The 14,318-nt window shown below is 35.6% G+C and overlaps 1 protein-coding gene across 1 annotated transcript in view; it reads right to left on the bottom strand.

Moving 5' to 3' along the window:
* MALRD1 (MAM and LDL receptor class A domain containing 1) overlaps positions 1-14,318 on the bottom strand; it is a 302,374-nt gene that overhangs the window by 132,395 nt on the left and 155,661 nt on the right. Inside the window, 1 exon segment of the mRNA XM_068405612.1 lies at positions 13,937-14,094. Coding sequence (XP_068261713.1) covers positions 13,937-14,094 — 158 coding nt within the window.

The following is a 14,318-nucleotide window of genomic DNA, read 5'->3' as shown; positions in this document are numbered from 1 at the left end:
ATCGAAGTAAAGCACTGTTTGAGTGACACAGTGGGCAGGCAGAAGCTGTGCCGTGGGACTAACTTTTCTTCTCTGAAACTTTGACAGTTAGTGGCTATGGTGTCCTGGTTTGGCCTAAACCAGGCCGATTTTCCTTTCAGTGATTTTTGCTTTCAGCTAAGTCTCCTCTAAGTAACTGCACTTTCTGAAACTAACTGCATGTTTGCAGACAGTGTCTGCCTCCAGGACTGATAACGCCCGAAGTTTGTAGTTATCGCTGAGGCACCGGTAGGGATGTTATGCAGAAAGGCTCTTGCTGTACTTGTTCTTAGAGAAACCAAGGTCACTGCTGAATTCCTCACTGCTTACAAGTGAAGAGCCGAAGGGGGGTCGCAGCTGGAGGGGGGAGCGGACAGGGCAGGTGACCCAAAATTGACCAACGAGGGTATTCCATCCCACACACGTCATTCTCAGTATAAAGCGGGGGGATCACGAGGGTCTCGCTCTCTTTCTGCTATGGCCGGTGTCCAAGGAGGACTCCGACTGTTTTCCTGCTGCCCCCGATCCCGATCCGTGCATCCCTGAATCCAGCTCTCGACCATCGCTAGGCCCAGCCTGGGCCTTCCCGGAGCCTGCCCTGCAGTGCCGGTGGTGACGTGGCTGACTTCAGGGGAGCTCAATCTTGGTTTTGTATATATATTTGTATATATTTGATTATCTCTATTATTATTATTATATTCTTTTTCATTATTATAGTTTATTAAAACTGTTTTAACTTTCCAACCCGGAAGTCTCTCTCCCTTTTCCCTTTCCCTTTCCCTTTGGGGGAAGGGGGGCGGGTAACAGAGGGCATCTGCCACAGGTTTAATAGCTGGCCCAGCTTTAAACCGTGACATATGGTCAGAACCATCTTTCTATTCACAGTGTCACAGTGTTTACAAAATCTCTTCCACAAGGTGGGAATCATGGAATGTCTGTGTGAAAGTCCTCTCAGCTCTTCAAGATGTTAAAACTTGTTCATGAAGAATTAAGGCATTATTATTACAGCTGCCTTGAAAAATAAAAGCCCCAAGGCAAAGCCAATTCAGCTGAACAAAACTTCTGAAATCTTTCAGAGATTTTGTTTGGTTCAGTCAATGTTTCAATTTAGTAATTCACCTCTAATACCACCTTGATACTGCATGTAAAACTGAATTAAGGAGTGGGAAAACATATATTTACAGGGATTCTTCTGAGACAAAAATTAAAAATAAAAAAAAAAACAGGAAAACATGTACATATATCTGTTGTAAACTAAACATACTTTTTTTTAAAAAAAGTAGGATTCTTTTAGGGCAGTATGATAAAATCGTAAGGCTAATAATAATTCTTAAGACTAGCAATAGTCATTCTTAACTCTTGTACAATGACATTAAAACTTTCATTTTTTTACTAAATATTTCATCTGTCACTTCTTCAACGTGGCAAGTCTGCAGGACAAGTATTGACATAAATATTCCCTACTAATCGTCAAAGAGTTATCTTATGCTATTTCAGACGTATATGAGAGTGATTACTGTCAGTCAGGTGTCATCCCTACTTTGATGTGGGGGAGGTTCACTGTGGTATAACTGTACTTCTTTCTTTGTGACATTTACTTTCACAGCCTATTTGTATTCTATTAGAATATTCTTTTCAATTGGATTGTAGCTTTTGGGCTTGTAGAAATATAGAACAGATCCTCTGGGATATTAGATGAACTGGACAGGCTCAGGGGAATCAAAATACTAAGTCTGAAAAAAATAGCAAGCTCTTTATATAGTCAAAGCTCAATTAAGTATTTTTAAGCTTCGCTGAGTTGATCCTGAGCAAAGTAACATCTTTAAGAGGAATGCTAAAGTCCTGTCTCTATAATATCTGATGGATACAACTATTTACTTCTTAGAGAATTCCAAGGAAACAGATATCTCTCTTAAATTTTTAATCCGTAGTTTTGAAATATATTCGCTACAAATTGAGGGCTCTCATAACTGATAGATCTTATTATATTAAAACACTTCAGTGACATTCCCTTTCTTTCCCTATTTCTCTCTCTGATGGTCACCACCTTACACGTTCAAGGACATATGAAGTTATAAATATATAAATATAAATATATATAGTATGGTAGGGTTGTAGAAGATAAAAGTTTGCAAACGGATTCATGAGATCTTGGTGTTTGCATTGCCAGCATAGATATGAAATATCTACATAAGTATCCAAAAATATTTACTGAAATATCCAGAATTCAAATATTTATCCTGTAATATTCATGAATATACCCAATATTGCTTGTTGAATGTTACTATATACAGTTACCTGTCTACAGGAAGATATATAGAAAGCAATAGCCACCTTTCCTCTTATAGATGCTTACTTTAGAATGAGACAAATCATACTCAAGACTCCCTTTGACATAGTGAGTAAAACCCCACCATCAACAAAGACAGGCTAGGGTGACTGCTGCAGTGGCTGCACTGGAGACATCTATGACTTTAAGTAATGGGAATCCCACCCACATTGGAACAAATTCCAATTTAACAGCAGGTCCTGCAATCTTAACATATTTCTTAGAAAATAAATCTACATGTTCTAGAAAGCACACAGATCTCTTTCTAGGATGTCTTTCCTGTGGTAACATAGAAATAATTTGCCTACATAAAGATGAAATGATAGGTCAGAAAACTAGCATGAAAACAAGCATCAGCCACACTTCAAATATGTAAAAGAGAATTTGTAATAATTTTCCACCTGTCAAACAAATACAAATAAAAGTAAGGTAGAACAGGAAATTCAGTGGCATTTTTTCTCTTCCATTAATTTTTTGGTTTTTGAGTGAAAATCTCTCAGATATTCTTCCGTTTCTTCCCAGTGCAGCAACTGTTACACAGTTCGTTTCCGGTTTATACTTTCAGTAGTTGTGATAATGTCAATTCCCTGTTTCCACTTCTTCAGTTTTTCTAGATGTTGCAGACAGTGCAGAAGTTTTGTCTTGTTTTCTGAATGGATTTATTTCCTACAGCCAATAAGCACAGAGCTAATATTCAGAAGAATATAAATCTTTTTGCGTGAACTATGGAAATGTTGCAACATTGAAAAAGGCAAAGCAAATGAAAAATATAACCACTGAGTAATGAAACAACCGAAAATAGGAGAACTCCAAGGGATTTGTGGACAAACGTACCTTCCTCACCCCTCCTACAGCAGAAATTCATTCTGATCATGTCTGTATGGAAAGGGATATTTTAAGATGAAGTCTAAGAAGTTTCTATAGCAATGGCATCCTATAGGCTACACTGTAAGATTTGTAGCCATTAGATTGAGCATACTCAGTAAATATGAACTAGGTGGTATGGTTTAAGGTATTTTAGTATCATTTACCATGATGTGCCTTCTTTTGTCTTGCTACACGGTCTCCTGTACCTTTCTTCCTTGTATGACACACCTTCTATGGATATTATTTGTAAGATTATTCAGGTTCTTCAGTTACATATGGTAAAATCTGCTTTTCAAGCTGAAAAGATTGACTCTTTTAAGATTGGTCTTTTCAAGACAGCTGGTCTCTTTGGAACGGTCTTACTGTGTCACTATTGTCAAGCGATTTCAAATCTTACCTGAAGAGACACTTCATTTCTCTGTACAACAAATCTTGGTAGAACTTGGAAAGAGGAGACTGCAATCTGTATAGGGATTAAGTTCCAGATATACTGACTTAAACAGACTAAACTATTGACTAAGGCAAAGTCTAAGGTTAAAAACGTGCAGCTAGTGAGTCAGGGGAGGATTTTCATCAGTTTTTAATTCCTTTCGATAGCCTACATATTCCTAAAACAGCCAGGCTGAAAAAAAAAAAGGAGAATTCTTTTAGTAACACTTGAGGAATAGAGCTGGTATACAAACTGTTAAAGGGATGTCAAATCCAGCTAAATAATTTTGTGAATGCTAATGACCTTTTTCACAACATACTCCCTCTGAACTCCCATTGAACACAATTCTGAACTGAATCATACTGTCAAAATGTTCAGAATAATGTGCACAGCAGAATCCTTCAAATCTATTGAGTATTTCCATGTCATAAACAACTAGAGTCATCTTCTCTTTGCTGATCAATGAAATGAATTAGATGGTTCATGTATCAAAATTTAAATACTACGTCTTCTGGATCACACTGGAAACTCTTATTTAAAGAACCTTTTCTCCCACACAGATCAAACTAAATTAAACTAGAAAACAGTAAGATACTAAGTTGTGCTATTCAGTGGAAGGCGTGGAAGGCAAGAGTGAGCAGCTGAGGGGAAGACCAACTAACATCTAGACATGGGCTGCAGATTTTCATTGGATAAATGGCAGAGTAGCTTTATCATACCAACAATTAATAGAACAAGTAATATTTTTAGCTGCCTAAATGAGATGGTATAAATTTACAGAAAACATGTCTAAGCAAATTATTTAAAAGCTGAAGGATGCTTCACATTTGTGCCTTGATTTATTGATTCAGCCAAATATAGACTGAGTGCCTGGTCCATTTCACTGTAATTTCAAACAACAAAACACAGTTTTCAATAAACTGAGAAGTTAGCTATATAAAAAGAATGGTGGTGTGCAACTGCATTAGCCTAAGCTTCCACTGTGGTTTCACATGACCTTTCCATAACAGCTGTCTCTTCTAACATTTCAATGAGAAGAGCAATTAACATCCAAAAAATGTTCATAATTATTAATCATAAAATGGCACCTGTGGTATCAAACTTTTCCCTTCCATTATAATGAGAAATGTGTGGTGACACTTAGTGGTTTATAGAAAATAGATGATTTTGCAAGGAAATAATAATAAAGTTATTTGCACTCTCTTGTCCCCTACGCTTTTATTTGTTTTCCTGTTATTATGAGTGTTAGAATTAAAAGTAGTTTAAAATGTTTCACTGTATTTTTATTCAATGATTGCTATACAACAAACAAAATTTTCACTAGGATATTTTCATTATAAAAATTTTACGTTTTTCAATTGGTATGATTTTGAAAGTTAAGCAAAAACATTGATCTTATAATTTTCTTTTATTATGAAAATCTGAAAAGCATCTACATGATTTTTGATAGATATAGTCTCAAGGGTGGTAGTTTTTTTTGGTTTGGTAGGTTGTGGGTTTTTTTCTTGTCCTCACTCTCTTTAGAAAACAAGACCCCAATTCTTCTAAGAAAGTCCTCATATTTTGACCACAGCCCATTATTCCTGGTCCACATTAGAGCCCAGCATTACAGCTAAAGACTAAATAATTCTCCTTATCTGTTAATTCCATAAGAGCCACGCTTATAATAAAGGTAATTTTTTTTTCGTTTGATTAGCCTTTGAAAACTTTCCATGTCACCTAAAACTCTTAGAGCTAAAGAAAAAATCGTATCACAGATAGATTAAGAGCCTCAACTAATCTGATATGTGGGAGATAAGAAATGCAATCTTTAGTGTTCATTTCCTCCTTTTAGTACTCCTGCTGAAGGCAAAATCAAATATACTCTGCAGACCACACAGTTACACCCACATATTCCAGGGGCTTAAGGCAAATGGTCTTTTTAATTCCTGATTTTAGTAGTATTACAATATCATCTCTCATTACTTCATTGATTCAAACAGAAAATCACATTAGCATGGTTACTTCAGTCTTAAGAGTAGTACTAAAATTCCTTATATGAGCTCCTTTTTTTTTTAATTTTGCAGATATGGCCTGGCAAAACTTGCAGGAACAAGTTACAGAAGAATGAGGCAAGGTGGGAAGTGCTGAGGGTAGCTGAACAACCTGAGGTATGTGACTGAACATAAAGGTCCGTCGAAAGAATTTGAGTCTAAAAACCTGGGTAAGAAACTCCTATAAGCGGGCTATGGGGTTTCGATGAGTCTGCAGGCAATTAATCTCAGAGGTGCAATGACCCTCTCATAGGGAAGAAAGACAAAGTTACCGGGTTAGGGAAAGGTTTGTCTTGATGGTAAGTAAGACAGTGGGAAGAAACTGAAGTCACTCAAAGCTCCCATTACATTGACGCTACTAATCTCTGCTGCAAATGATAACTGCTCTCTACCACCATGTTGGATGTCAGTGCACGCAATGATAAGACTTAAAGCAGCCTTTCGTCTTTCATTTAATTCACCATTACATAATGCGATGGGGTCAGCCTATAAGAAATACACATACAGATTATTACAGTCATAAATATAGGTACTAAAAAAATACCTGGTCTGTCTCTTGCATGAAATGAATTAGAATCAGTTACTTCCATCTTTGTGAAATATATTACAGCAAATACGGAAACACAGCTGCTTTTTTTTTTTTTTCTGAAGCTACTGTGGATTCAAAGCTGGAAGCCAGAAACTGAAAAAAATTCTGGAAGCATAAAAATTAGACTCTTCATGCTAAGACCCTTTATTGATTCATCAAAGTAATTTTAAGCATACTACAGCTTGATACTGCAAGTCTGGCAAGGATCAAAGATTACCAGAAACTAGAACATCTCCAAGACACTAAAAATGAACTGTGAATTAAAAATAAAAGTTACATTAAAGGAGGATAAAAATGGAAACAAATTAATGTTCTACAATGATCACTAGTGCTACATCGGTGCTTGATGAAGTTTTGCTAGCGTAACACCTGTTCAGTTCAGTCTGTTTGACAAAAGGAAGATACTTTTCTCAGTAGAAGATGAAGGGGTCTTAGGGTATAAAAAGAGATGAGAAAGAAAAAAGGAAAAAGGAAAGATCTTCTATCATTTCTGAAGTTAAATGGAACTCCTAGTAATATTCAGTGTAGTTTTTTTCAAGTGGAGATGTTGATTGAGAAAATGAGATACTGTCTTGGGATTTCAGGTCTGATCAATGCTGTATGCTTTCTAAAAGGTATCAAAAGGCACCAGGTTACATGTTGCATTATTTATTTTTCTCTTAGAAGAAGATACGTTAATTAAATTTCTAAATTTACCTATTTAGAAGAAGAGACATGAAAAACTAATAAAAATGCTCAAAACTCAAGGCTATGCCTCTATCATTTAGACAGTCCTTTTGTCTTCATAAAAATATGTCTGTTTCACAGCTGCTATATAAAAAAGATCTGATTTTGATGTCTGTTGCTTCAGTAAAAATCATTAAACAGCAGCTCTATGATCCTTGAAAGAACTCTGTCCTCAGACACACTTAAATCACAACTTTTGCTGTTGAATGTCTGCCCTGAAAAATGTTAAAAAAAGAGAAAAAGAAGTCTGACCTGAAAAGATCCCAGAGGTGCTTCAAAGACTCATAAGCTAAAAAGCATCAATGTAACCACCATCACTCTGCGAGATTATGAGCTGACAAATCAATAAAGCATATCACTCCCAGAGATCTCAGATTTGGGGAATGAGTTCAGTGAAACAACACCGGAGAACTGTGCAGTGTGGAAGAGACAGAAAGTGCATTTTTCATCTGTATCACATTGTGCAATATGGTGCCAGGCTGGGACAAAAAACAGGACAGTGGTATTAGCTCCGAGAGGCAGGGCTTGTGATTCCAGGTGTAATGTTACAGGATATTGTTGTGTTGTTTCGATGATTTGGTGTGCACCGTGCTGTCTAAATCTGTCAGCCTTCTCAGTTTTCTAACCAGGCACTGCCCTGCCTGACAGAGACATGCCCTTAGTCACACTAATCCTTTACTACTCATAGTGTCCTCATCTCCTAAGGGAGAAAAGATCGAGCTCTCAAAGAATTTAAACAAAAAATGCTTAATAATTCACATATGAACAATTTCTCTAATATGTGTTTCTAGAAACATGCTGATTTAAAATTGCAAATCCTCTGATGAACCTCTTGTCTTCACGAGCAAGATTCCAAAATACAATGGTGATTCTTTAACCCTTCTTCAAAATATTTTTTTTCCTTCAAAGCAAATCTAAATGTATTATTCCAGCTCACCAGCTCTTTGGAACGAATGCTTACATCTGGACGCAGCATAAGGATACAATGAATTATATGCTTCTGATAATTTACAGTTAAGAAGACTGAAATAACTTCCTAATGTACTCATCTCAGAAAATAAAATGCATTGAAGGGAGTCTGCCCTTATTTACAGTTATGCATATTTGTTTGTTCCTTCTGTGTGAACTGTTTTTGAGAAACGATGCTGCCACCGGAAATGGACTTATTTCTATGTAATCATTGTCTTAGTCTCAAGTTACTTGGAGATATGCTTGTGTCATGGGGTCAAAATCAGATCTACAACAGCCCTGTTTGAAACAATGCCTAAAAGGTGGAAAGTGCTGTTTCAGATTCTGCATTCAATTCAGGAAATGTAAATATAAAATTATCTTCCTCTGGGAAGTAAAGCTGCCATAGAAGTTAGTCTGTCTTTCTTTCTTGACAATACTGTATTTCACAGCAAACCCACTGATTTCCTTTAAAGCTCCTGGCACTTACGTAGTACTCCCTTATTCTCACTCATTAGTCAAGATCAGACAGTTCGCTGACTCAAATACAACTTTTAATAACAGTTCACAGGTCAACAATGAGAGTAAAGAGTTTAAAATTGTGTTTCTCTTGAGATCTGTAAATACTTACTTAATAAAGATCATTACCCTGTGCTGCTATGTGGAACCAAACTCTCCTGAATATGTATTTTGGTGGATTTAATAAAGGAAAACTATTTGAAATAAACAAAATACTAGGATTCAGAGGAAAAAAAGATAAATGTAAGCTACTGAGCCTATAGCTAGATATGTTCATATATCTATTTCACCCACATACACATACTAGAAAACTTTACACTTGTGCATTAGATTTAAAGAATATCTCTAGAAAGTTTATTAGGTCTAAGAGGGCAACTGAAACCGACATGTTTTCTACGTTGTTTGGAGCATGCTTTGAAGTTCAGCAGACTCATAAATAAAACATTCAAGCAAATCTTTGAAAATGTAAAGTTTCTTCCTCTAGCTGCATGGAGGTCAGATAATCTGCTTTGAGGCTACCTGAACCCAATGAAATCTATAACTTCTACATTAATGTGAGGAGTTTATTATTTTTCATGAAGCCAGTAAGAAGAATCAATGTAGAAATACACAATCTATTTTAAGCTGTGAGGCAGAATAAGTTGTTTCCTCAGACTTTATTCTTGAGCGACTTCCCATAGAAGTAGGGTCAATGATATTGATTTGTGAAAATTTCATTTTAAACTACTTGATCCTAGAAACACAAATGTCCAGAAGAAATCAGCTGGCATCTGCAGCATCTCTGCTGCAGGTTTTCCTCATGTTTTCGACAGCTCAGGACTGTAGGCTGCTCCACTAAAAGTAACCAGGGAATTACAAAAACCACCATGAGTCATCTATACCTGAGCTGTGGTACCTGATAAGTTATACATTTCTACAGCACTAGCCCTCTCCTCTCCTCTCTACCTTAGGCTAGATAAAAACAATAACAATATCAAGGGAACAACCATGATGGCTTTCTGCTTTCGCTGAGAAGCCACAGCAGCCCAGCAGCCATGTGACATGATCTGTGCTGTGTCATCCTGTGAGCAGCTGAAGGATGCTGGCTGCTGGCTCCAGCTGCCTGTTAACCTGGCCAGGTTAGTCTGTCACTTTGGTGGTGTCGATGGGGGGCTGTGCTTCACTTGCCATGAGCTGGCCAGGACTTCTTGTTCTCCTGAATATCATTATGTCTTTGCTCATTTGTAACTGGATGGAATTAATTCACTATGATAAATGCCTGAGTAAGGTCCACTGGAACTTCCTAACGAGAACCTGGGTATATTAGCCCTGTCACAGTCAGTGGAGGTAGTTACTAATGGTAGGTTTCACCTTCCCTATACATCTGCATTATTTCTTTTTAGAGGCTTGTTTCAAATCCTTGGAAGAGCCCCCCCCCTCCCCCAACTGTATTAAATCCAAAATTATCTTTTTTAATGACAATGTCTATATGCAGGGCAATTAACATTTATCCCAGAAAAATTATCTTCAACGAATGTTTTATCCTTTGATTGTTGTTCCTTTCCCACTGTGATACCTAAGACTTGCTGCTTTTTTATGACAGAAACAGTTTTATCAGCAGTAGGAAACTTATGTTCAGATCAGCAGAACAATGAAAGGTATCATTCTTTTCACCTAAGAATTCTTGCTTGCCTCTTTAGAAGCACATATAAACATAACACTGCTTCTTCTCATAAAATAAACCAGTACTGGGTGCCGATGAGGAACCCCACCATCACCGCTAAAACAGGCATAGTGAATATGCCGCTCTTCAGCTTCAGAGTACCTCCTACAAAGGACTGTATTCTCTTTCAACTGCTACAGAGAAGATTAGAAGTATCTCAAAATGTAACTGCAGTAGCGAAGTTCTGACTCGTTATATCCAGATCTCTTCTGGTAATACTCTGTTTGCCCAGCGAGCTTTGCACCGCCATTAAACACTTCGTAATTTCAATTTAGATGGATGGTGAGTTGGATGTTGCAGTCTCCATAAATAGCTGTAATGTCAACATCTTTAATTTGCATAAATGGTGAGGGTGTTGATTTGAAGAATACTAATTTTTTGCAACTAGTTTAACAGCCCATTATTTTGATTGGATTATTATTCCATATACTGAGAGGTTTATGCAAAAAATATGTAGCACAATTTGAGAAGAAAAAAACCCAGTAACTGTAGAGAAATTCCCTTAGAAAATAAATTTGTTTTCTCTAACTGCAAACCTTAACATAAAAGTTCATGCTTGGCTATAGTATCTCTTTCATGATCCTGCAGTTTTATTGGTTGTATCGTAATCTGAAATACTACTTTAGTAGTAGTATGATAGATAATAGTAGTATATGATAGATAATACTCTTAAGCTTCCTGAATGTGGACAAGCAATGCAAGTATTAAGAGAAGACATCAATATATACCATGAACAATGATTTAAAAAAAAAATGGCTTTTTACTCTTGATTACCATGTTTCTTCCACTATAATATTCAGGAGGAGGAGAAATGTCTTCCTCACTCTGCCTCCATACGATATTACCTCATCATATTGTTCATTACTGTGCCGTTGGTGTGTACGGTGTTCACTCTCAGTTCAAATTTTAATGAAAGCGACGTCTTTAGCTAGAGACAGTTTACTAAGCTGTCAAATTTGAGATGGTAAATTCTTTCCCAGGTCATCTCTTCTGCCTTGCATTTTCATCTAATCACAGTTTACTGATCTGCTTTCACCAACATTAACTTAACTTTAAGAGATACTCAAAATGGATGGAAATATATTGGTATTGCAGTTTGAACTAGTAGGAGAAGCTTCAGTATGACTTCCCATGACTATGTGTTGGTGAATCAGATTTCATTCATACAGACACCGTTACATAGAAACTCTAATTATAGTATTGACTTACAAATCCTTATAAGCAACATAATGGGTAAACTAGACTGATCTGCAAAAAAATCCAGGGTATGATAATGAGAATAATTTTTCCTACCTCCATGTAGAATTCTTGCTTTCATTAAAACAAAAGTGAATAAGTATAATAAGTCATTACCTAAATGTCTTCTATTTACACTGCCTTTAAAAATCTCTTTAAGCTCACTGGAGGCAAGGATTTAAAATAACGTAAAAATAATGTCTGAAAAGTTTATTAGGATAGTAAAATTAGGTGAAAATAAGAAGGGGGCAATGTCTTATTATAATAAGAATAAAAGAAGGAGGAAACATAAAGAATATTTCCAAAACCTGGAGAGAGGAAATATCACATTGTGATTTAGAAAATCCCATAAAAGTCATATATTTGAACATTACATTTCAAACAAGTATTAAAAAGTACAGCAGAAAAGAATGTCTACATGCTCTTATCAACAGGTATAACTATCTAGTAAAACTCTGCTCAGGTCAATTTTGTAAAAAAAATTAAAAAAAATTAAATCTCTTTGTCCATCCTGAGGGTGGAAAAAATAATTTAAAATTTTAACTACTGGAACTGAACGCTTCACAGAAAATATTCCAACAGTGGAGAAATGTCCCTTTTAAACTCAGTTTAGGTGGTGTGGTTTGTTTGATTCTCTTTTATGTTACTTATTTTGTCTCCTGTATAACAGAAGTGTCAGCATGTGTGTTATTAATTTCAATGCATATAATAAAATTAGATACAATTATTTGTCTCTTTTTAAGGCCACAGTCCATGCTGCAACATACTTAGTGTAATAATTACTGTATGCAATCAACAGTGATAACTGAAGTGCAAACTACTCACATGTACCTAATGCAGTTGCTGTTTACTTTCCACCAAATTTAGTTTGCACGTTATTTTACAACTAAAATTAAACAATCCTAAAATGGTCATAATTAAAATATTTGGGTGCTACAAGGTACACCTTTGAGTAACGTGATGAGAACATAATCATAGAATCATAGAATAGTTTGTGTTGGAAGGGACCTTTAAAGGTTTTCTGTAAACTTTGATTTAAAATAAATGTTTATTTTTGCACCTTATTCATTGTAAGTAATGGGATCTATTTTTGTTTTAATTTTTGAATACATTACCAAGGAAAAGTTATTTTCAAACAACAAATTTATTTATTTTTAATCTACTTGCCTCCTTTATGGATTTGAGCTTTTCTAGGAAAAAAAGCTGTATAAATATATCTCATAATCTAGATAGATAGATATTTGATGAGTGGCCTACTGTCATTTGTAGGTATTTGGACTAATCCATGAAAAAATCTCCTAATGGCTGTCAAAGGGCTCATTACTTTTATATTTCAGACAGACTTAGTCTGGGCTTTGTCTTTAGACGTTGAAGACTTTTAGAGTGTTTTATCTTCCAGGCTTTTGAATTATTCTTATAATATCCAGAATATTTGAGAAAGAATTTTTAGCAATTTATTTTCAAGGACAAAATATAATTTATCATTAAAATTTAAGGCAGTCAACATGTGCAATGGAAATGAAACAGAAATTTTAATGCAGTTCAACAAAATAATTTCTATCCCAAGATTTTATTAGAGAAATTGAAGAGAAGGTAAAGCCATGTGGTAAATAAATTGCACCACGATTTATACTTGAACAGCCAGAACTCCCTGCATAGATACAAGTAACCACAAATAGACAAACTTTCACTCGCAAAGGTTTCTTCTGCATCTAAAAGTGGTATATTTGATCATTGTCCTGAAACTCCATTAAAATGCCCGATGGCATTAAAATGCACAGCATGCACAGGGAGGTGAAATACATGCTTTTGCTATACTGGTCATTAATTTCTACATTTTACATTTACATTTTAAATCATTTTACATTTTACATTTTAAATCATATTATGATCTAATGCTTTTTCATTTTAATGAACAACAAACGGAACAGCCAATTTTCAAGAAACGTCTCAGTTTTCACTTGTAACTGAATAACATTAAGCTTTTTTTCTTTTTTTTTTTTTTTCATATTTTTTTGGTCATTCTACATTTAGTGAAGAAAATGCAATTTCTAAAGAGAATTGATTATATATTCTGTACCTGTCTACATGAAAAGACAAATAACTCAATGCAGTCATATTTTTGCATTTTATTCCCACTTTCTTCAGGTTGCTAATTCAGATTTTTTGTGGATGTAATCCTAGCAGAATGATAGGGTTGCATACTGATAACTACCATTAGCGATGGCAGCAAAATATGAAAATAGCTCTCACATGGAGAATATCAAAGAGAAAGGTACTGTATATGAAGAGGAAAAATTGAAAGAGGTTTTATAAAGATTTTGTGTGGCTTTTCAGAGAAACTTCTTTTGGAAGAGAAATGGTAAAAGCATTTTTAAGAGACTAGAATAATAAAAACAAGTGCTGAACTAGGAGGTGCATGTGTGCTCTTCCAGTCTACAAGCTGAACAACAGAACGTCAGAGTGCCTAAGCATTCTGCTGGAGTGCATACACCCTTACAGATATCAGATATTCAAAAGAAAAAGGTTTTTTTATTACCTTAATCAGAACCTGAATACGTCCCATGGCCTTTGATGACTTGAAGTACCAGAAGATCATCACACAAGTCCGACTTGATTCTTTCCATCTGGAACTCTTCACATGGGCTTTTTCATTTTTTTGGCCTATTGCAGTGGCCTCAAGACACAGGAATTGTCCTGAAACTAAATAATGTATTACTGAAAAATTGTTTTAGACTTTCAAATTAGATTCCAAAACTCAGCAAAGCAAATGTAGAGACATATGAAGTATACTTCCCATGTACATCCTATACTAGTGAACCTCTGCTTAAGTAAAAAATTACCAGATCACATTCTTTGTGTACTTGTTATATCAGAAATAAACTGGGACCAGCTTATGATTTGCATGGGCCTGTGTAGCA

This window comes from Nyctibius grandis, chromosome 7 (genome assembly GCF_013368605.1).
Source record: "Nyctibius grandis isolate bNycGra1 chromosome 7, bNycGra1.pri, whole genome shotgun sequence".
NCBI lineage: Eukaryota > Metazoa > Chordata > Aves > Nyctibiiformes > Nyctibiidae > Nyctibius > Nyctibius grandis.
Note: the sequence above shows the minus strand (reverse complement) of the source record. Positions and strands in the feature narration are given on the sequence as shown.